Source organism: Stegostoma tigrinum, chromosome 49 (genome assembly GCF_030684315.1).
Source record: "Stegostoma tigrinum isolate sSteTig4 chromosome 49, sSteTig4.hap1, whole genome shotgun sequence".
Taxonomy (NCBI): domain Eukaryota; kingdom Metazoa; phylum Chordata; class Chondrichthyes; order Orectolobiformes; family Stegostomatidae; genus Stegostoma; species Stegostoma tigrinum.
In genome coordinates, this window is record NC_081402.1 from 2,261,205 (window position 1) to 2,285,902 (window position 24,698).

Consider the following 24,698-nt stretch of genomic DNA (forward strand, 5'->3'; position numbering starts at 1 on the left):
GTTACCATCACTGAATTCCCCACCAGCGCCCCCCCCCCCCCCCCCAATCACGATCAACATCCTGGGGATTACCCATTGAGCAGAAACTCAACCGGGGACCCCAGCACCGTATCGATGCAGCGGCTACAAGGAGCTGCTCAGAGGCTGGGAATCCTGCAGCGAGTGACTCCCGTCCTGACTCCCCAAAGCCTGTCCCACCATCCACAAGGTACAAGCCAGGAGTGGGATGGAATACTCCCCACTTGTCCCTGGATGGGTGCAGCCCCCAACAACACTCAAGAAGCTCGACACCAGCCAGGACAAAGCAGCCGCTTGATTGGCACCACTTCCACAAGGATCCACTCCCTCCCGCACCAACGCTCAGTCGCAGCAGTGTGTACCCTCTACAAGATGCCCTGCAGAAATTCACCAGAGATCCTCAGGCGGCACCTTCCAAACCCCACGGCCACTTACACCTGGAGGGGCAAGGGGCAGCAGAGGATGCTAGCCCCCTGCAAGTTCCCCTCCGAACCACTCGCCATCCCAGCCTGGACATACATCGGCTGTTCCTTCAGTGGCGCGGGGTCAAAATCCTGGAATTCCCTCCCTTAAGGGTGTTGGGGGGATCACCCCACGGCACATGGACTGCAGTGGTTCAAGGAGGCAGCTCACCCCCACCTTCTCAAGGGGCAACAAGGGACGGGGCTAATAAATGGGTGGGATGTGGGCCCAGCCAGCGACGCCCACGTCCCACGAATGAATTTTACTGCATTGTGCCTTTTGTTTTGAAGGATTTTCTGAATTCCCGTGGGATGGCTCCTGTTGAACCAATGTTGGAAGAGGCCATCCAATCCTGACCTGCCTCTGTCCTTTAAGCGGCCCTCAGAAACATGGCCTCTGGGGAGTGCGGCTTAAATCTTTGTCAGCTTGCTCCTTTGGATGCCAGCCACGCTGAGGAGACTTCGAGAGTGCACGTGAGTACAGGTGCCCTGGTTTGGAGTCACTTGTTCCAGTTTGGGGCTGCCCTAACTACTGGAAGCACCCAGGCAGGCTCGGGCCTACTAGAGGCGGGACTGCATCGTAGGGAAATGTTTGATCCATTTTGTCGCTAGGACCTTCCCATGACCCCTTTCTGACCACAGTCTCCAGGAAAGGGCAAGAGAGAGGCCTGGCCTTTGACTGAAGGCCCAATTTCTGTAGCAACGGGCGGAGAGAGGCCAAAAAGCAAAGACTTTTCCAGATCCCTGGAACCACATGCCCGACCTTGCCTCCAGTGATACGTCAAGTGGTTCAGGCGTGGCAATTTTTCAGTCAAGTAGGCCCCAGATTCTGTTTGCGGCTCCTATGGGGCAGGAGGGGCCGAGAACTAATTACAAAATCTCACTGGAGCACAATTCATGCTCAGAGAAGAAAGATAATTGAGGGCCCGAGGCTTCTATTAACCTACATTCGTTCTCAGGAACGCCCAACCCCCAGACAACAGCACTAATCTGCCTATGCATATGCCAACTGCACAGAGTGCCCACCGTCCCCTTCCCCAAACTGTTCACGACTCGCTGGCCATCCACACGCTCACCTCGATCCCAAACACCCGCTATCATCACCTGTCCGCCTCCCCTCCTCCATTTCCACACTTACTCACTCAACCTCTACCATGATCACTGCTCACTCACCCCCTCCAGCCCCCTACACTCCCTCCCTATCTCTGTCACCCCCTCCAGCCCCCTACACTCCCTCCCTAACTCTGTAACCCCCTCCAGCCCCCTACACACCCTCCCTATCTCTGTCACCCCCTCCAGCCCCCTACACCCCCTCCCTATCTCTGTCACCCCCTCCAGCCCCCTACACCCCCTCCCTATCTCTGTCACCCCCTCCAGCCCCCTACACGCCCCATCTCAGTCACCTCCTCTATCCCCTACGTCCGCTCCCTATCTCCGTCACCCCCTCCAGCTCCCTACACCCCCTCCCTACCCCTGTCACCTCTTCCAGCCCCTACACCCCCTCCCTATCTCTGTCACCCCCTCCAGCCCCCTACACCCCCTCCCTATGTCTGTCACCCCCTCCATCCCTCACACCCCCTCCCTACCTCTCTCACCCCCTCCCACACCTGCATCCCCTCCCTATCTCTGTCACCCCCTTAAGCCCCCACACACTCAGCCCCAATGCCCCGCCGTGGGGGGCACCATTTCACTTTTCTCTGTTGGTCCTGGCTACAAACGGGCCCTTTCCCATGACCACCACCACCCACCCCCAACAGTCCTTCACAGAGCCGGACTGATCAACTGTGCCGTGCTTCGCAACACCCTGGATCTGGAGTTGTGGCTGGACGATGGGTTGTGGGGTTGTTTGGGGTGGGGTTACATGATGGAGGGAGACTTGACCTGAAGCCTGAAGAGGTTGGAGTTGAGATCATGATCATAGAATCTCTACAGTGTGGAAACAGGCCATCTGGCCCAGTGAGTCCACACCGCCCCTCCGCAATGCATCCCATCCTGACTCATTCCCCTTTCCCTGCATTTATCCATGTCTAACCCACCCTAACCCACACATCCCTGGGCACTACGGGACAATTTAGCACGGCCAATCCCACCCTAACCCGCACATCCCTGGACACTACGGGACAATTTAGCGCGGCCAGTCCCACCCTAACCCGCACATCCCTGGGCACTACGGGACAATTTAGCACGGCCAGTCCCACCCTAACCCGCACATCCCTGGGCACTACGGGACAATTTAGCACGGCCAGTCCCACTCTAACCCACACATCCCTGGGCACTACGGGACAATTTAGCACGGCCAATCCCACCCTAACCTGCACATCCCTGGGCACTACGGGACAATTTAGCTCGGCCAATCCCACCCTAACCCGGACATCCCTGGGCACTACGGGACAATTTAGCTAGGCCAATCCCACCCTAACCCGCACATCCCTGGGCACTACGGGACAATTTAGCTCGGCCAACCCCACCCTAACCCGCACGTCCCTGGGCACTACGGGACAATTTAGCACGGCCAATCCCACCCTAACCGGCACATCCCTGGACACTACGGGACAATTTAGCACGGCCAATCCCACCCTAACCCGCACATCCCTGGGCACTACGGGACAATTTAGCACTGCCAACCCCACCCTAACCCGCACGTCCCTGGGCACTACGGGACAATTTAGCACGGCCAACCCCACCCTAACCCGCACGTCCCTGGGCACTACGGGACAATTTAGCACGGCCAATCCCACCCTAACCCGCACGTCTTTGGACTGAGGGAGGAAACCCACGCAGATACAGGGAGAATGTGCAAACTCCATATAGACATTCGCCTGAGGGTGGAATCGAAACTGAGCCACTGTGATGTCAGGGTTGAGTCCGATGCAGGGAATGACAGGATATTTGCACCCAGAAGCTGCCAATTGTCAACTCCCGACACACACCACACACACACACACACACACACACACACACACACACACACACACACACACACACACACACACACACACACACACACACACACACACACACCAAGCCTCACCATTGAAGTTGACGGCCCGTATATACTCCAGGAGGGTCTTGCCATCGATGGTGTCCATCTTGGTGCAGATCCCCGGGCTCCCCGCGCACACATCCCTCTGCAGGTTATGGAGGGCGTGTGCCATCGCGTACACAGCATCAATGACAAACTGCACCTTCCCCTCCTGCTCGTAGGCTGAGTCCAGGCCTATCCTCTCCTGGCCTGGGCCGCAGGCCCCGCGATTGGGTGTCGGGGGATTGAGGAGATTGGGGGGTGTTGGCGACAGACGTGGGGTATAGAACCAGAGGTGGAGAGAGAAAGAGGGAGAGTGAGGGCAAGAGAGAGAAAGGGAGGGAGAGAGGTGTGGAGGGAGACACAGTGGGGAAGAAGGAGAGTTGGGTAGAGAGAGTGGGACAGAGAGAGAGAGAGAGCAGGATCAGGAGAGAGTGTTGGAGAGAAGTCGCGGCGACAGAGAGCGAGAGGGAGTAGAGATGGGGAGAGAGGGATGGGGGAGAGAGAGAGGAATGAGAGAGGGGAAGAACAAGAGGGAGAGAGATTGGGAAAGAGCGGGATGAGGAGAAAGAGAAAGAGAAAGTGAGGCAGAGAGAGAGAAAGTTGGGGGAGAAGGAGCAGAGAGAGTCAGACCGAGAGAGAGAGGAGGGATATGGGGAGAGGGTGAGCGGGGGGAGAGGGGAAGAAGAATGGGGAAGAGAGAAGCAGAGATGGGGAGAGAGAGGGAAAGAGAGAGGGAGAAGGGGAGAGTGCGGGAGGAGGAGAGAGAAAAGAAGAGAGAGAGTGGGGGCGTGGGAGGGAGAGCGTGTGAAGGAGAATGAGGGTGGGAGAACGAAAATAAAACATAGAGCGAGAGAGGGTGAGGTGAGGAGAGAGAGGCGGCGAGAGTGAGAGACGGAGAGACAAAGGGGCGGAGGAGAGAGAGAGAGACAGAGAGTAGGAGCAGTGAGACAGAAAAAGAAGGGGGGGACAGAGAGAGAGTGAAGGAGGTGGGGAAATGATAGGAGAGAGACAGACGGGTGGGTTACTATGAAGACAATCACTGGAGAGGATGAGTCCCGCTCTCAAACTGAGGGGATTTCAATGAAATGTGAGTCACTGAGACGACCAGAGAGTGGAGAAACTGTGTTACACCCCCCGGCCCTGACAGACCCGAACGCAGCTCAGCGAGGGCCACAACAAGTTCAGAGTGACCACCGTTTGCTTGCCCACCACCCCGGGAATACCAACTGACTGGGTCTCTCACTGATAGAGCCCGATGGGCAGGGGGGCAGGACGAAGGAGCCAGACAAATCAGGCCAGAGGTACAGACTGGCAGGGGCAGTGAGTGCCATAGACAGTCACAGCCATCAGCTGCAGCAGAGGAGGCGACAGAGCAACATAGGGGATAGAGCAATGTAGGGAGACAGAGCAATGTAGGGGACAGAGCAATGTAGGGGATACAGAGCAATGTAGGGGGACAGAGCAATGTAGGGGGACAGAGCAATGTAGGGGACAGAGCAATGTAGGGGACAGAGCAATGTAGGGGGCCAGAGCAATGTAGGGGGATAGAGCAATGTAGGGGATACAGAGCAATGTAGGGGGATAGAGCAATGTAGGGGGATAGAGCAATGTAGGGAGACAGAGCAATGTAGGGAGACAGGGCAATATAGGGGACAGAGCAATGTAGGGGGACAGAGCAATGTAGGGGGACAGAGCAATGTAGGGGGACAGAGCAATGTAGATAGACAGGGCAATATAGGGGATAGAGCAATGCAGGGGGACAGAGCAATGTAGGGGGACAGAGCAATGTAGGGGATACAGAGCAACGTAGGGGGACAGAGCAATGTAGGGGATAGAACAATGTAGGGGACAGGGCAATGTAGGGGACAGAGCAATGTAGGGGGACAGAGCAATGTAGGGGATACAGAGCAATGTAGGGGATACAGAGCAACGTAGGGGGACAGAGCAATGTAGGGGATAGAACAATGTAGGGGGATAGAACAATGTAGGGGACAGAGCAATGTAGGGGGATAGAGCAATGTAGGGGATACAGAGCAATGTAGGGGGACAGAGCAATGTAGGGGATAGAACAATGTAGGGGGATAGAACAATGTAGGGGATACAGAGCAATGTAGGGGGACAGAGCAATGTAGGGGATAGAACAATGTAGGGGGACAGAGCAATGTAGGGGGATACAGAGCAATGTAGGGGGATAGAGCAATGTAGGGGGGACAGAGCAATGTAGGGATACAGAGCAATGTAGGGGGATAGAGCAATGTAGGGGATAGAGCAATGTAGGGGACAGAGCAATGTAGGGGGATAGAGCAATGTAGGGGACAGAGCAATATATGGAGACAGAGCAATGAGGGGGACAGGGCAATGTAGGGGGATAGAACAATGTAGGGGGATAGAGCAATGTAGGGGGATAGAACAATGTAGGGGGGACAGAGCAATGTAGGGGGACAGAGCAATGTAGGGGGATAGAGCAATGTAGGGGGATTGAGCAATGTAGGGGGATAGAGCAATGTAGGGGACAGAGCAATGTAGGGGATAGAGCAATGTAGGGGACAGAGCAATGTAGGGGGACAGAGCAATGTAGGGGACAGAGCAATGTAGGGGATAGAGCAATGTAGGGGACAGAGCAATGTAGGGGGACAGAGCAATGTAGGGGACAGAGCAATGTAGGGGACAGAGCAATGTAGGGGGCCAGAGCAATGTAGGGGGATAGAGCAATGTAGGGGATACAGAGCAATGTAGGGGGATAGAGCAATGTAGGGGGATAGAGCAATGTAGGGAGACAGAGCAATGTAGGGAGACAGGGCAATATAGGGGACAGAGCAATGTAGGGGGACAGAGCAATGTAGGGGGACAGAGCAATGTAGGGAGACAGGGCAATATAGGGGATAGAGCAATGCAGGGGGACAGAGCAATGTAGGGGGACAGAGCAATGTAGGGGATACAGAGCAACGTAGGGGGACAGAGCAATGTAGGGGATAGAACAATGTAGGGGACAGGGCAATGTAGGGGACAGAGCAATGTAGGGGGACAGAGCAATGTAGGGGATACAGAGCAATGTAGGGGATACAGAGCAACGTAGGGGGACAGAGCAACGTAGGGGATAGAACAATGTAGGGGGATAGAACAATGTAGGGGATACAGAGCAATGTAGGGGGACAGAGCAATGTAGGGGATAGAACAATGTAGGGGGACAGAGCAATGTAGGGGGATACAGAGCAATGTAGGGGGATAGAGCAATGTAGGGGGGACAGAGCAATGTAGGGATACAGAGCAATGTAGGGGGATAGAGCAATGTAGGGGATAGAGCAATGTAGGGGGACAGAGCAATGTAGGGGACAGAGCAATGTAGGGGATACAGAGCAACGTAGGGGATAGAGCAATGTAGGGGGATAGAGCAATGTAGGGGACAGAGCAATATATGGAGACAGAGCAATGAGGGGGACAGGGCAATGTAGGGGGATAGAACAATGTAGGGGGATAGAGCAATGTAGGGGGATAGAACAATGTAGGGGGGACAGAGCAATGTAGGGGGATAGAGCAATGTAGGGGGATAGAGCAATGTAGGGGGATAGAACAATGTAGGGGGGACAGAGCAATGTAGGGGGATAGAGCAATGTAGGGGGATTGAGCAATGTAGGGGGATAGAGCAATGTAGGGGACAGAGCATTGTAGGGGATAGAGCAATGTAGGGGACAGAGCAATGTAGGGGGACAGAGCAATGTAGGGGACAGAGCAATGTAGGGGACAGAGCAATGTAGGGGGCCAGAGCAATGTAGGGGGATAGAGCAATGTAGGGGATACAGAGCAATGTAGGGGGATAGAGCAATGTAGGGGGATAGAGCAATGTAGGGAGACAGAGCAATGTAGGGAGACAGGGCAATATAGGGGACAGAGCAATGTAGGGGGACAGAGCAATGTAGGGGGACAGAGCAATGTAGGGAGACAGGGCAATATAGGGGATAGAGCAATGCAGGGGGACAGAGCAATGTAGGGGGACAGAGCAATGTAGGGGATACAGAGCAACGTAGGGGGACAGAGCAATGTAGGGGATAGAACAATGTAGGGGACAGGGCAATGTAGGGGACAGAGCAATGTAGGGGGACAGAGCAATGTAGGGGATACAGAGCAATGTAGGGGATACAGAGCAACGTAGGGGGACAGAGCAATGTAGGGGATAGAACAATGTAGGGGGATAGAACAATGTAGGGGATACAGAGCAATGTAGGGGGACAGAGCAATGTAGGGGATAGAACAATGTAGGGGGATAGAACAATGTAGGGGACAGAGCAATGTAGGGGGATAGAGCAATGTAGGGGATACAGAGCAATGTAGGGGGACAGAGCAATGTAGGGGATAGAACAATGTAGGGGGATAGAACAATGTAGGGGATACAGAGCAATGTAGGGGGACAGAGCAATGTAGGGGATAGAACAATGTAGGGGGACAGAGCAATGTAGGGGGATACAGAGCAATGTAGGGGGATAGAGCAATGTAGGGGGGACAGAGCAATGTAGGGATACAGAGCAATGTAGGGGGATAGAGCAATGTAGGGGATAGAGCAATGTAGGGGGACAGAGCAATGTAGGGGGATACAGAGCAATGTAGGGGGATAGAGCAATGTAGTGGGGACAGAGCAATGTAGGGATACAGAGCAATGTAGGGGGATAGAGCAATGTAGGGGATAGAGCAATGTAGGGGGACAGAGCAATGTAGGGGACAGAGCAATGTAGGGGGACAGAGCAATGTAGGGGACAGAGCAATATATGGAGACAGAGCAATGAGGGGGACAGGGCAATGTAGGGGGATAGAACAATGTAGGGGGATAGAGCAATGTAGGGGGATAGAACAATGTAGGGGGGACAGAGCAATGTAGGGGGATAGAGCAATGTAGGGGGATAGAACAATGTAGGGGGGACAGAGCAATGTAGGGGGATAGAGCAATGTAGGGGGATTGAGCAATGTAGGGGGATAGAGCAATGTAGGGGACAGAGCAATATATGGAGACAGAGCAATGTCGGGGGACAGAGCAATGTAGGGGACAGAGCAATGTAGGGGGACAGAGCAATGTAGGGGACAGAGCAATGTAGGGGATAGAGCAATGTAGGGGGACAGAGCAATGTAGGGGGACAGAGCAATGTAGGGGATAGAGCAATGTAGGGGGTCGCTGAGCGGCAGACTGACAGCCTGTGTGTGTGTGTCTGTACCTGTACATTTCCGCATCGCAGTGTTGTCCTGGCTCCGGGGAATGGTCAGTTTACAGGCAAAGTCATCCTCCCAGAACTCGGCGAACCAGATATTCCTGCGGTTATTCTGTAAGGTGCGGCTCGTGAAATATTCATCAAAACCTGGCCAATGGAAAGCAGGCAGAGAATCACCAGAGTGACGGCCATTACCACCTCCCCTTCCACCCCTCTCTCCCCCTCACTCTCAGCCCCTCCATCTCTCTCCCCTCAGTCTCTGCCCTTCCCTCTCACCGCTCACTCTCTGCCCTTCCCTCTCTCCCCTCACTCTCTGCCCTTCCCTCTCTCCCCTCACTCTCTGCCCTTCCCTCTCTCCCCCAACTCTCTGCCCTTCCCTCTCACCGCTCACTCTCTGCCCGTCCGTCCCTCTCTCCCTCATCACTCTCTGCCCTTCTCTCTCCCCCTCACTCTCAGCCCCTCCCTCCCCACCCACTCTCAGACGCTCTGGAGCATTAACCAGCATGTCCTCATGAACGGGCACGCATCTGAAATCACACAGGACCCATCTGTCCTTTTCTTGCTCTCTCCATCCCTCTGTCTGTCCTCCCTTCTCCCTCTCTCCATTTACCTCTCCATCCTTCCATCTGTCGCTCTCTCTCAATCTGTCCCTATCTCTCCATCTGTCCTTCCATCCGTCCCTCTGTCTCACTCTGTCTCTCCCTCTCTCTCTCTCTCCATCCGTCTCTTTCTCTCTCTCACTCTGTGCACCTATACATCCCTCCACTCGTCTCTCCATCCCTCCACTTCTCTGTCTCTCTCTCCATCTGCCTTGCGATCCCTCCTTCTCTCTCATTCCCTGTCATTCTTCCAGATTTCTTAACATGCCTTTGTTGCTCTATCTCTCTCTATCATTTGATAACTATCTGCTCTGTTACCCTCTTTCGTTCTCACTATCTCCCCATCACTCAATAATTATATCCCTCTGTAACCTTCTCTCGCTCTCTCGATAACTGTCTCCCTCTGTAAGTCTCTCTCTCTCAATCTTGATAACTATCACCCTCTATCACTCTCTCCCTATAAACTATCTCCCTCTGTAACTCCCTCTCTCTCAATAAATATTCCCTCTGTAACTCCCTTTTTCTCGATAACTATCTCATTCCATAACGGACACTCTCTTTCTCTTTCTCTCTCTCTCTCGTTAAATATCTCCCTCTGTAACACTCCCTCTCAATAACTACCTCCCTCTGTAACTCTCTCTCTATATAAGTATCTCCCTCTGTAACTCTCTCTCTCTATAACTACCTACCTCTGTAACTCTCTCTCTCTCTATAACGACCTCCCTCTGTAACTCTCTCTCAATAACTATCTCCCTCTGTAACTCTCTCTCTATAACTATCTCCCTCTGTAACTCTCTCACTCTCGAGAACTATCTCCCAATGTAACTGTCTCTCTCTATAACTACCTCCCTCTGTAACTCTCTCTCTCAAAAAGTACCTCCCTCTGTAACTCTCACTCTCTCTATAACTATCTCCCTCTGGAACTCTCTCACTCTCTATAACTATCTCCCGCTGTAACTCTGTCTCTCTGTAACTATCTACCTCTGTAAGTCTCTCACACTATAACTATCTCCCTCTGTAACACTCTCTCTATAACTACCTCCCTGTGTAACTCTCTCTCTCTCTATAACTATCTCCCTCTGTAACTGTCTCGCTCTATAACTACCTCCCTCTGTAACTCTCTCTCTCCAGAACTATCTCCCTCTGGAACTCTCTCACTCTCGATAACTACCTCCCTCTGTAACTCTCTCACTCTCTATAACTACCTCCCTCTGTAAATCTCTCTCTCTATAACTATCTCCCTCTGTAACTCTCTCTCTCTATAACTATCTCCGCCTGCAACTCCCTTTCTCTCTGTAACTATCTCCCTCTGTAACTCTCTCTCTCTGTAACTATCTCCCTCTGTAACTCTCTCTCTCTATAACTATCTCCCTCTGTAACTCTCTCTCTATAACTACCTCCCTCTGTAACTCTCTCACTCTTTCACTATCTCCCTCTGTAACTCTCTCTCTCGATATAACTATCTCCCTCTGCAACTCTCTCTCTATAACTAACTCCCTCTGTAACTCTCTCTCTCTATAACTAACTCCCTCTGTAACTCTCTCACTCTATAACTACCTCCTTCTGTAAGTCTCTCACTCTTTCACTATCTCCCTCTGTAACTCTCACCCTCTATAACTACCTCCCTCTGTAACTCTCTCTCTCCATAACTATCTCCCTCTGTAACTCTCTCACTCTATAACTATCTATCTCTGTAACTCTCTCTCTCTATAACTATCTCCCTCTGTAACTCTCTCTCACTATAACTATCTCCCTCTGTAACTCTCTCACTCTCGAGAACTATCTCCCTCTGTAACTCTCTCTCACTCTATACCTACCTCCCTCTGTAACTCTCTCTCTCTATAACTATCTCCCTCTGTAACTCTCTCTCTCTATAACTATCTCCCCCTGTAACTCTCTCTCTCTATAACTATCTCGCTCTGTAACTCTCTCTCTCTCTATACCTACCTCCCTCTGTAACTCTCTCTCTCTATAACTATCTCCCTCTGTAACTCTCTCTCTCTATAACTATCTCCCCCTGTAATTCTCTCTCTCTATAACTATCTCGCTCTGTAACTCTCTCTCTCTATAGCTACCTCCCTCTGTAACTCTCTCTCTATAACTACATTCCTTTGCAACTCTCTCTCTCTATAACTACCTCCCTCTGTAACTCTCTCACTCTCTATAACTATGTCCGTGTGTAACTCTCACTCTCTCTGTAACTATCTCCCTCTGTAACTCTCTCTCTATAACTATTTCCCCCTGTAACTCTCTCTCTCTATAACTACCTCCCTCTGTAACTCTGTCTCTCTATAACTACCTCCCTCTGTAACTCTCTCACTCGATAACTACCTCCCTGTGTAACGCTCTCTCTCTCTATAACTATCTCCCTCTGTAACTCTCACTCTCTGTAACTATCTCCCTCTGCAACTCTCTCTCTCTATAACTATCTCCCTCTGTAACTCTCTCTCTATAACTACCTCCCTCTGTAACTCTCTCTCTCTATAACTACCTCCCTCTGTAACTCTCTCACTCTCTATAACTACCTCCCGCTGTAACTCTCACTCTCTATAACTACCTCCCTCTGTAACTCTCTCACTCTCGAGAACTGTCTCCCTCTGTAACTCTCACTCTCTATAACTATCTCCCTCTGTAACTCTCTCTCTCTGTAACTTTCTCCCTCTGTAACTCTCTCTCTGTAACTATCTCCCTCTGTAACTCTCTCTCTCTGTAACTATCTCCCTCTGTTACTCTCTCTCTCTGTAACTATCTCCCTCTGTAACTCTCTCTCTATAACTACCTCCCTCTGTAACTCTCTCTCGCATGAACTACCTCCCTCTGTAACTCTCTCACTCTCTATAACTATCTCCCTCTGTAACTCTCTCTCTCTGTAACTATCTCCCTCTGTAACTCTCTCTATATAACTATCTCCCTCTGTAACTCTCTCTCTCTATAACTATCTCACTCCGTAACTTGCTCTCTCTATAACTAACTCCCTCTGTAACTCTCTCACTCTCTATAACTATCTCCCTCTGTAACTCTCTCACTCTTTCACTATCTCCCTCTGTAACTCTCACTCTCTATAACTACCTCCCTCTGTAACTCTCTCACTCTATAACTATCTCCCTCTGTAACTCTCTCTCTCTATAACTATCTCCCTCTGTAACTCTCTCACTCTCTATAACTACCTCCCTCTGTAACTCTCTCACTCTATAACTATCTCCCTCTGTAACTGTCTCTCTCTATAATTACCTCCCTCTGTAACTCTCTCACTCTATAACTACCTACCTCTGTAACTCTCTCTCTCTCTATAACTACCTCTCTCTGTAACTCTCTCTCTCTGTAACTCTGTCTCTCTGTAACTATCTCCCTCTGTTACTCTCTCTCTCTGTAACTATCTCCCTCTGTAACTCTCTCTCTATAACTACCTCCTACTGTAACTCTCTCTCGCATGAACGACCTCCCTCTGTAACTCTCTCACTCTATAACTACCTACCTCTGTAACTCTCTCTCTCTCTATAACTACCTCTCTCTGTAACTCTCTCTCTCTGTAACTCTGTCTCTCTATAACTATCTCCCTCTGTAACTCTCTCTCTCAGTAACTATCTCCCTCTGTAACTCTCTCTATACAACTAACTCCCTCTGTAACTCTCTCTCTCTATATCTATCTCCCTCCGTAACTCGCTCTCTCTACAACTATCTCCCTCTGTAACTCTCTCACTCTCTATAACTATCTCCCTCTGTAAATCTCTCACTCTTTCACTATCTCCCTCTGCAACTCTCTCTCTCTATGACTATCTCCCTCTGTAACTCTCTCTCTACAACTATCTCCCTCTGTAACTCTCTCTCTATACCTATCTCCCTCTGTAACTCTCTCACTCTTTCACTATCTCCCTCTGTAACTCTCTCTCTCTATGACTATCTCCCTCTGTAACTCTCTCTCTACAACTATCTCCCTCTGTAACTCTCTCACTCTATAACTATCTACCTCTGTAACTCTCTCTCTATAACTACCTCCCTCTGTAACTCTCTCTCGATAACTATCTCCCTCTGTAACTCTCTCACTCTTTCACTATCGCCCTCTGTAACTCTCACTCTCTATAACTACCTCCCTCTGTAACTCTCTCACTCTATAACCATCTCCCTCTGTAACTCTCTCTCTCTATAACTACCTCCCTCTGTAACTCTCTCTCTCTATAACGATCTCCCTCTGTAACTCTCTCTCTCTCTGTAACTATCTCCCTCTGTAACTCTCTCACTCTCGAGAACTATCTCCCTCTGTAACTCTCTCTCTCTATGATTATCTCGCTCTGTAACTCTCTCACTCGATAACCATCTCCCTCTGTAACTCTCTCTCTCTATAACTATCTCCCTCTGTAACTCTCCCTCTCTTTCACTACCTCCCTCTGCAACTCACTCACTCTCCATAACTACCTGCCTCTGTAACTCCCTCTCTCTATAACCACCTCCCTCTGTAACTCTCTCTCTCTATAACTATCTCCCTGTGTAACTCTCTCTCACTCTATAACTATCTCCCTCTGTAACTCCCTCTCTCTATAACTACCTTCCTCTGTAACTCTCTCTCTCTATAGCTACCTCCCTCTGTAACTCTCTCTCTATAACTAACTCCCTCTGTAACTCTCTCACTCTCTATAACTACCTCCCTCTGTAACTCTCTCTCTCGATAACTACCTCCCTCTGTAACTCTCTCTCTCTGTAACTATCTCCCTCTGTAACTCTCTCTCTCTATAACTATCTCCCTCTGTAACTCTCTCTCTATAACTACCTCCCTCTGTAACTCTCTCACTCTTTCACTATCTCCCTCTGTAACTCTCTCTCTCGATATAACTATCTCCCTCTGCAACTCTCTCTCTATAACTAACTCCCTCTGTAACTCTCTCACTCTATAACTACCTCCTTCTGTAAGTCTCTCACTCTTTCACTATCTCCCTCTGTAACTCTCACCCTCTATAACTACCTCCCTCTGTAACTCTCTCTCTCCATAACTATCTCCCTCTGTAACTCTCTCACTCTATAACTATCTATCTCTGTAACTCTCTCTCTCTATAACTATCTCCCTCTGTAACTCTCTCTCACTATAACTATCTCCCTCTGTAACTCTCTCACTCTCGAGAACTATCTCCCTCTGTAACTCTCTCTCACTCTATACCTACCTCCCTCTGTAACTCTCTCTCTCTATAACTATCTCCCTCTGTAACTCTCTCTCTCTATAACTATCTCCCCCTGTAACTCTCTCTCTCTATAACTATCTCGCTCTGTAACTCTCTCTCTCTATACCTACCTCCCTCTGTAACTCTCTCTCTCTATAACTATCTCCCTCTGTAACTCTCTCTCTCTATAACTATCTCCCCCTGTAACTCTCTCTCTCTATAACTATCTCGCTCTGTAACTCTCTCTCTCTGTAGCTACCTCCCTCTGTAACTCTCTCTCTATAACTACATTCCTTTGCAACTCTCTCTCTCTATAACTACCTCCCTCTGTAACTCTCTCACTCTCTATAACTATGTCCGTGTGTAACTCTCACTCTCTCTGTAACTATCTCCCTCTGTAACTCTCTCTCTATAACTATTTCCCCCTGTAACTCTCTCTCTCTATAACTACCTCCCTCTGTAACTCTGTCTCTCTATAACTACCTCCCTCTGTAACTCTCTCACTCGATAACTACCTCCCTGTGTAACGCTCTCTCTCTCTATAACTATCTCCCTCTGTAACTCTCACTCTCTGTAACTATCTCCCTCTGCAACTCTCTCTCTCTATAACTATCTCCCTCTGTAACTCTCTCTCTATAACTACCTCCCTCTGTAACTCTCTCTCTCTATAACTACCTCCCTCTGTAACTCTCTCACTCTCTATAACTACCTCCCGCTGTAACTCTCACTCTCTATAACTACCTCCCTCTGTAACTCTCTCACTCTCGAGAACTGTCTCCCTCTGTAACTCTCACTCTCTATAACTATCTCCCTCTGTAACTCTCTCTCTCTGTAACTTTCTCCCTCTGTAACTCTCTCTCTGTAACTATCTCCCTCTGTAACTCTCTCTCTCTGTAACTATCTCCCTCTGTTACTCTCTCTCTCTGTAACTATCTCCCTCTGTAACTCTCTCTCTATAACTACCTCCCTCTGTAACTCTCTCTCGCATGAACTACCTCCCTCTGTAACTCTCTCACTCTCTATAACTATCTCCCTCTGTAACTCTCTCTCTCTGTAACTATCTCCCTCTGTAACTCTCTCTATATAACTATCTCCCTCTGTAACTCTCTCTCTCTATAACTATCTCACTCCGTAACTCGCTCTCTCTATAACTAACTCCCTCTGTAACTCTCTCACTCTCTATAACTATCTCCCTCTGTAACTCTCTCACTCTTTCACTATCTCCCTCTGTAACTCTCACTCTCTATAACTACCTCCCTCTGTAACTCTCTCACTCTATAACTATCTCCCTCTGTAACTCTCTCTCTCTATAACTATCTCCCTCTGTAACTCTCTCACTCTCTATAACTACCTCCCTCTGTAACTCTCTCACTCTATAACTATCTCCCTCTGTAACTGTCTCTCTCTATAATTACCTCCCTCTGTAACTCTCTCACTCTATAACTACCTACCTCTGTAACTCTCTCTCTCTCTATAACTACCTCTCTCTGTAACTCTCTCTCTCTGTAACTCTGTCTCTCTGTAACTATCTCCCTCTGTTACTCTCTCTCTCTGTAACTATCTCCCTCTGTAACTCTCTCTCTATAACTACCTCCTACTGTAACTCTCTCTCGCATGAACGACCTCCCTCTGTAACTCTCTCACTCTATAACTACCTACCTCTGTAACTCTCTCTCTCTCTATAACTACCTCTCTCTGTAACTCTCTCTCTCTGTAACTCTGTCTCTCTATAACTATCTCCCTCTGTAACTCTCTCTCTCAGTAACTATCTCCCTCTGTAACTCTCTCTATACAACTAACTCCCTCTGTAACTCTCTCTCTCTATATCTATCTCCCTCCGTAACTCGCTCTCTCTACAACTATCTCCCTCTGTAACTCTCTCACTCTCTATAACTATCTCCCTCTGTAAATCTCTCACTCTTTCACTATCTCCCTCTGCAACTCTCTCTCTCTATGACTATCTCCCTCTGTAACTCTCTCTCTACAACTATCTCCCTCTGTAACTCTCTCTCTATACCTATCTCCCTCTGTAACTCTCTCACTCTTTCACTATCTCCCTCTGTAACTCTCTCTCTCTATGACTATCTCCCTCTGTAACTCTCTCTCTACAACTATCTCCCTCTGTAACTCTCTCACTCTATAACTATCTACCTCTGTAACTCTCTCTCTATAACTACCTCCCTCTGTAACTCTCTCTCGATAACTATCTCCCTCTGTAACTCTCTCACTCTTTCACTATCTCCCTCTGTAACTCTCACTCTCTATAACTACCTCCCTCTGTAACTCTCTCACTCTATAACCATCTCCCTCTGTAACTCTCTCTCTCTATAACTACCTCCCTCTGTAACTCTCTCTCTCTATAACGATCTCCCTCTGTAACTCTCTCTCTCTATGATTATCTCGCTCTGTAACTCTCTCACTCGATAACCATCTCCCTCTGTAACTCTCTCTCTATAAGTATCTCCCTCTGTAACTCTCTCTCTCTATAACTATCTCCCTCTGTAACTCTCCCTCTCTTTCACTACCTCCCTCTGCAACTCACTCACTCTCCATAACTACCTGCCTCTGTAACTCCCTCTCTCTATAACCACCTCCCTCTGTAACTCTCTCTCTCTATAACTATCTCCCTGTGTAACTCTCTCTCACTCTATAACTATCTCCCTCTGTAACTCCCTCTCTCTATAACTACCTTCCTCTGTAACTCTCTCTCTCTATAGCTACCTCCCTCTGTAACTCTCTCTCTATAACTAACTCCCTCTGTAACTCTCTCACTCTCTATAACTACCTCCCTCTGTAACTCTCTCTCTCGATAACTACCTCCCTCTGTAACTCTCTCTCTCTGTAACTATCTCCCTCTGTAACTCTCTCATTCTCGAGAACTCTCTCCCTCTGTAACTCTCTCTCTCTCTATAACTACCTCCCTCTGTCACTCTCTCTCTCCATAACTATCTCCCTCTGTAACTCTCTCTCTATATAACTAACTCCCTCTGTAACTCTCTCTCTCTATAACTACCTCCCTCTGTAACTCTCTCACTCTCGATAAATACCACCCTCTGTAACTCTCTCTCTCGATAACTACCTCACTCTGTAACCCTCTCTCTCTCTGTAACTGTCTCCCTCTGTAACTCTCTCTCTCGAGAACTATCTCCGTCTGTAACTCTCTCTTTCTCTATAACTACCTCCCTCTGTTACTCTCTCTCTCTGTAACTATCTCCCTCTGTAACTCTTACTCGATAACTACCTCCTACTGTAACTCTCTCTCGCATGAACTACCTCCCTCTGTAACTCTCTCACTCTCTATAACTATCTCCCTCTGTAACTCTCTCTCTCTGTAACTATCCCCCTCTGTAACTCTCTCCATATAACTAACTTCTTCTGTAACTCTCTCTCTCTATAACTATCTCCCTCTGTAACTCTCTCTCTCTGTAACTATCTCCCTCTGTAACTCTCTCACTCTGGAGAACTATCTCCCTCTGTAAGTCTCTCTCTCTATAACTACCTCCCTCTGTCACTCTCGCTCTCTATGATAATCTCCCTCTGTAACTCTCTCTCTCTATAACTATCTCACTCTGTAACTCTCTCTCTATAACTACCTCCCTCTGTAACTCTCACTCTCTATAACTACTTCACTCAGTAACTCTCTCACTCTCTATAACTATCTCCCTCTGTAACTCTCTCTCACACTATAACTCTCTCCCTCTGTAACTCTCGCTCTCTATAACTAGCTCCCTCTGTAACTCTCTCTCTCTGTAACTATCTCCCTCTGTAACTCTCTCACTCTCTATAACTACCTCCCTCTGTAACTCTCTCTCTCTCTATATAACTACCTCTCTCTGTAACTCTCTCTCTCTGTAACTCTGCCTCTCTGTAACTATCTCCCTCTGTAACTCTCTCTCTATAACTACCTCCTACTGTAACTCTCTCTCGCATGAACTATCTCCCTCTGTAACTCTCTCTCTCTGTAACTATCTCCCTCTGTAACTCTCTCTGTATAACTAACTCCCCCTGTAACTCTCTCTCTCTGTAACTATCTCCCTCCGTAACTCGCTCTCTCTACAACTATCTCCCTCTGTAACTCGCTCTCTCTATAACTAACTCCCTCTGTTATTCTCTCACTCTCTATAACTATCTCCCTCTGTAAATCTCTCTCTCTATAACTATCTCCCTTTGTCACTCTCTCACTTTTGAGAACTATCTCCCTCTGGAACTCTCTCTCTCTATGATTATCTCCCTCTGTAACTCTCTCACTCGATAACCATCTCCCTTTGGAACTCTCTCTCTATAACTATCTCCCTCTGTAACTCTCTCTCTCTATAACTACCTCCCTCTGCAACTCACTCACTCTCTATAACTACCTGCCTCTGTAACTCCCTCTCTCTATAACAACCTCCCTCTGTAACTCTCTCACTCTATAACTATCTCCCACTGTAACTCTCTCTCTCTATAACTATCTCCCTCTGTAACTCTCTCTCTCTATAACTATCTCCCTCTGTAACTCTCTCTCACTCTATAAATATCTCCCTCTGTAACTCCCTCTCTCTATAACTACCTTCCTCTGTAACTCTCTCTCTGTATAAGTACCTCCCTCTGTAACTCTCTCTCTATAACTACCTCCCTCTGTAACTCTCTCACTCTCGAGAACTATCTCCCTTTGTAAACCTCTCACTCTCGAGAACTATCTCCCTCTGTAACTCTCTCTCTATCTGTAACTATCTCCCTCTGTTCCTCTCTCTCTCTATAACTATCTCCCTCTGTAACTCTCTCTCTCTATAACTACCTCCCTCTGTAACTCTCACTCTCCATAAGTATCTCCCTCTGTAACTCTCTCTCTCTATAACGACCTCCCTCTGCAACTCTCTCACTCGATAACTATCTCCCTCTGTGACTCTCACTCTCTATAACTACCTCCCTCTGTAGCTCACTCTCTATAACTCCCTCCCTCTGTAACTCTCTCTCACTCTATAACTATCTCCCTCTGTCACTCTCTCTCACTCTATAACTATCTCCCTCTGTAACTCTCTCTCTCTATAACTATCTCTCTCTGTAACTCTCTCTCTCTATATAACTACCTTCCTCTGTAACTCTCTCTCTATAACTACCTCCCTCTGTAACTCTCTCTCTCTATAACTATCTCCCTCTGTAACTCTCTCTCTCGATAACTACCTTCCTCTGTAACTCTCTCTCTCTTTCCCTACCTCCCTCTGTAACTCTCTCTCTCTCTATATCTATCTTCCTCTGTAACTCTCTGTCTCTATAACTACCTCCCTCTGTAACTCTCTCTCTCGATAACTATCTTCCTCTGTAACTCTCTCTCTCTAAAACTACCTCCGTCAGTTACTCTCTCTCTCGATAACTACCTTCCTCTGTAACTCTCTCTCTCGATAACTACCTCCCTCTGTAACTCTCTCTCTCGATAATTATCTCCCTCTGTAACTCTCTCACTCTCCATAACTATCTCCCTCTGTAACTCTCTCTCTCTCGATAACTATCTCCCTCTGTAACTCTCTCACTCGATAACTATCTCCCTCTGTAACTCTCTCTCTCTATAACTACCTCCCTCTGTAACTCTCTCTCTCAATATGTATCTCCCTCTGTAACTCTCTCTCTCTCTATAACTACCTCCCTCTGTAACTCTCTCTCACTCTATAACTATCTCCCTCTGTAACTCTCTCTCTCTCTATAACTACCTCCCTCTGTAACTCTCCCTCTCTCGATAACTACCTCCCTCTGTAACTCTCTCTCTCGATAACTACCTCCCTCTGTAACTCTCTCTCTCTATAACTATCTCCCTCTGTAACTGTCTCACTCTATAACTATCTCCCTCTGTAACTCTCTCTCTCTGTAACTATCTCCCTCTGTAACTCCCTCTTTCTCGATAACTATCTCCCTCTGTAACTCTCTCACTCTTTCACTATCTCCCTCTGTAACTCTCTCTCTCTCTATAACTACCTCCCTCTGTCACTCTCTCTCTCTAAAACTATCTCCCTCTGTATCTCTCTCTCTATATAACTACCTCCCTCTGTAACTCTCTCTCTCTCGATAACTATCTCCCTCTGTAACTCTCTCACTCGATAACTATCTCCCTCTGTAACTCTCTCTCTCTATAACTACCTCCCTCTGTAACTCTCTCTCTCAATAAGTATCTCCCTCTGTAACTCTCTCTCTCTCTATAACTACCTCCCTCTGTAACTCTCTCCCACTCTATAACTATCTCCCTCTGTAACTCTCTCTCTCTCTATAACTACCTCCCTCTGTAACTCTCCCTCTCTCGATAACTACCTCCCTCTGTAACTCTCTCTCTCGATAACTACCTCCCTCTGTAACTCTCTCTCTCTATAACTATCTCCCTCTGTCACTCTCTCTCTCTATAACTATCACCCTCTGTAACTCTCTCTCTCACTCTATAACTACCTCCCTCTGTAACTCTGTCTCTCTATAACTATCACCCTCTGTAACTCTCTCTCTCTCTATAACTACCTCCCTCTGTAACTTTCTCTCTCTCTATAACTGTCTCCCTCTGTAACTCCCTCTCTCTATAACTATCTCCCTCTGTCACTCTCTCACTCTCTATAACTACCTCCCTCTGTAACTCTCTCTCTCTATAACTACCTCCCTCTGTAACTCTCTCTCTCTATAACTATCTCCCTCTGTAACTCTCTCTCTCTCTATAACTATCTCCCTCTGTAACTCTCTCTCTCTATAACTATCTCTCTCTGTAACTCTCTCTCTCTATAACTACCTCCCTCTGTAACTCTCTCTCTCTATAACTACCTCCCTCTGTAACTCTCTCTCTCTATAACTATCTCCCTCTGTAACTCTCTCTCTCTATAACTATCTCCCTCTGTAACTCTCTCTCTCTATAACTACCTCCCTCTGTAACTCTCTCTCTCTATAACTATCTCCCTCTGTAACTCTCTCTCTATAACTATCTCTCTCTGTAACTCTCTCTCTCTATAACTATCTCTGTCTGTAACTCTCTCTCTCTCCGTCAAACCTTCTGTCTCTTTATCTACAATCCCCGCTCTTTCTCTCTCTCTTTCTTTGTGTCTCCCATCATCCCCCGTCACTCTATCTCTTTCCCCCACCCCCTCTCTCTCCCCCTCTCAGTCCCCACCTCCTCACTCTCTCTTTCTCGCTTATTATCCATTTTTCTCTCCCATGATGCTCTTCACCTGTGATGTCGCACCTGATCGTCTAAGGAAGCCCTTGCCCCTCGTCTCCCTCCAGACCTGGTTGTTCCGACGCTGTCCCAGCCTCTCCCTCTCTCCCTCCCCCACATCCCAGCCTCCAGGAACATACGGCTTGCCCCCGCCCTGCCCGCAAATCCTTGCCCTTCCACTTATGCCCCCTCACCCCAGCCTCTCCCCCCACCCATGGTCGCTGCGAACCCGTCGGACAGCATGCTCCGTTTTGGGAAGGAACGGAGGGACAGATTTGAGGATAGGGCAGCTGCCAGGGGGGGGGTCTTGTGTGGGTCGGGGGGTTCATACAGAGGCTTGTACAGCTAGACGGCTGAATGGCCTCTCAGTGTGACTTCCACCCGATGTTTGGGTTATCTGTTTAGCATTTATTCATTCGCGGGATGTGGGCAAGGCAGCCCTTCCCTGATTGCCCAGAGGTCAGCTAACAGTCAACCACATTGCTGTGGGCCTGGAGTCACATGGAGGCCCTGGCCAGTTTCCTTCCCTCAAGGGGGAGAGTGAACAGATGAGTTTTTCCGACAATGGGTTCACAGTCATCGTTAGATTCTTAATTCCAGATACTTGATTTAATTGAAATTCCATCATCTGCCATGGCACAGCAGGAACTGCAGATGCTGGAGAACCTGAGATAACAGGGCATCGAGCTGGATGAACACAGCAGGCCCAGCAGCATCAGCGGAGCAGGAATGTTTGCTGTTTCGGGCCTAGGCCCTTCTTCTGAAGAAACGTCTAGGCCCAAAGCATCGGCCTTCCTGCTCCTCCTTGGCCTGCTGTGTTCATCCAGCTCTATGCCGTGTTATCTCCATCATCTGCCATGGTGGGATTCGAACCCGGGTCCCTGGAACGTCGTCTGGGTCTTTGGGCTAAGGGCCCAGCGATAATGCCACTCGGCCATCAGCTCCCTTAATTACTGCTAGTGGATTGAGTGACTATTTGTTTATGGGATGTGGATGTTGTGGGGTGGTCCCTGCATTTGACTTCCATCCTCAGTTGCCGCACACATGAGATGGTGGAGGTGACCCACAGTCTTGAACTGATGAAGCCACCCCCCCCCCAAGCAGTGTAGAGACCTCCCCCACCCCCCACAACAGTTAGGGAGGGAGTTCCAGGATTCTGACCCTGAAGGAATGGACCCTATCGTTCCTCCTCAGGATGGTGTGTTTGGTGGGCAGCGGGGGGATGTCTCTGAGGGGAAATTGCCTCCCCAGCATCTGCTGCCCCTCCCCCTTGCCCTGAGGGTAGGGAGGGCTTGGGGTCGGCAGGTGCTGTTGGAGGAGCAGCCTCGGCGAGTCGCTGCGGTGCGCCCAGTAGACGGTACACGCCGCTGCGGCTGTGCACCAGTGGTGGAGCTCAGCCGAGCATTCCTAAGGAGCTCCAGCTATGTCAGTACATGGCGGGAGGAGTGTTGGAGATGGGGGTTGGTGTGTCGATCGAGCGGTGATCAGGGGTTGGGGGGCTGCTTTGTCCCTGGACTGTGTCGAGCTTCTTGAGTGTTGTTGGAGCCACCCCTTCCAGTGGCAAATGGGGAGTGTTCCCTCCCCCTCCTGCCTTGTCAATGCGGGGACAGGGTTTGGTGGGCGGTGGTGGGGGGGCGGTGGCGGTGTCAGGACGGGAGTTACTCGCCGCAGGATTCCCAGCCTCTGAGCTGCTCCTTGTAGCCGCTGCATCGATACGGGGCTGGGGTCCCAGTTCAGTTTCCACTCAATGGGAAGTCCCCAGGGTCGGGGGATTCAGTGATGGTAACACCATTGGACATCGGTGGGGAGGGGGAGTTGAACGATGGTTAGATTCTCTCTTGTTACTGATGATATCAGTTTGATACGGCCGGGCCTACATCTCATGGTAGGGAGGAACGGAGTAGTTTGTAAAGGAGGCACGATTGAGAATTTGGGGGTATCCAAGGAGATTTAGGGATTGATATGGGCTCCAATAAAATGAAATAGCAGAGAGTCCACCGAGAGAGAGGTAGAGATAGGGAGTAAGGGAGTGGGGTGGAGATAGAGTGGGAGTGGGCAGAGAGAAAGAGATGGGTCGAGAGAAAGAGAGAGAGACAGACAGGTAGAGAGGGAGAGAGAAAGAGGTTGAGAGAGAGGTAGAAAGAGAGAGATAGAGCGCGGAAGAGAAAGTGAGGGGGGCAGAGAGAGAGGTAGAGAGAGGAAGAGAGGTGGTGAGAGGGGTAGCGAAAGACATGGGGGAGGGAGAGAGGGGTAGAGAGAAAGGAAGAGAGGTAGAGACAGGGGGAGAGGGAGGGGGAGAGAGAGGTAGAGAGAGAGAGAGATGGGGGGAAGAGAGGGGTAGAGAGTGAGAGAGCGAGAGAGAAAGAGGTTGGAGGGTATACAGAGAGAGAGGGTGGAGACAGGGTAGAGGTAGAGATAGAGAGACAGAAAGAGAGAGAGAGTGGTAGAGAGAGAGCCCAGTGTGGGTTCACCAGATTAATCCCTGGTGTGGGCCCAACAACCACCAGCCCAGGCTTGGTTTGCCCTGACCATGCTGTAGGCCGCAACCAGGGGCTGGGACTTTGCTGGGCCCCCAGCAAAGCAGGGACGGGTGCGGTCAGGGGGTCACAAAGTGGGGTTCCGGTGGGGTGCGTCCTGTCCTTACCCTCGATGGACGCCCGCTTCGGCAGGACGGTGACCGCTCCCTCAGCCACTTCCTCCTGGTGCAGGACCGGCGAGACCTTAGCCCCCCAGCTGTCGGAGCCCACCCACAGGAAGTGTCCGGTCAGGTTCGCCAGATTAGCGGCTTCCAGCACCCTCCTGAGGGAGTCAGTGAGAGCGGGAGAGGTTAGAACCTGAGGGGGGTGCGGGGTGGGTGACTGACGATGCTCGGGGAGGGTGAGGGGATGGGGGTGCGGCCGTGGGGACGTGAGGTGCCCAGGAGGAGATGCGGTACGGGAGGTGGTGTTGGGGGGGTGGTGTAGAGGAGAAGGCACGGGGGTGCAAATATCACACCAACACCCCCACGCCCCAACAACGTACTCCCACCTCCCCCCATGGTGCTGGTGATGCACCCTACAGTCCATCAGCCTCAGGGTTTATGGGAAGGAAG

The 24,698-nt window shown here is 49.6% G+C and overlaps 1 protein-coding gene across 2 annotated transcripts in view; it reads right to left on the reverse strand.

Moving 5' to 3' along the window:
* The window catches only part of LOC125449975 (metabotropic glutamate receptor 6-like), a 47,300-nt gene that overhangs the window by 11,271 nt on the left and 11,331 nt on the right, over positions 1 to 24,698 (reverse strand). For both annotated transcript variants that reach the window (XM_059643143.1, XM_059643144.1), the window contains 3 exons: positions 24,252 to 24,406; positions 8,706 to 8,846; positions 3,511 to 3,711 (listed from right to left, as the gene is read on the reverse strand). In XM_059643143.1, the coding sequence (XP_059499126.1) occupies positions 3,511 to 3,711; positions 8,706 to 8,846; positions 24,252 to 24,406 (497 nt within the window). The remainder of the gene's footprint in view (positions 1 to 3,510; positions 3,712 to 8,705; positions 8,847 to 24,251; positions 24,407 to 24,698) is intronic.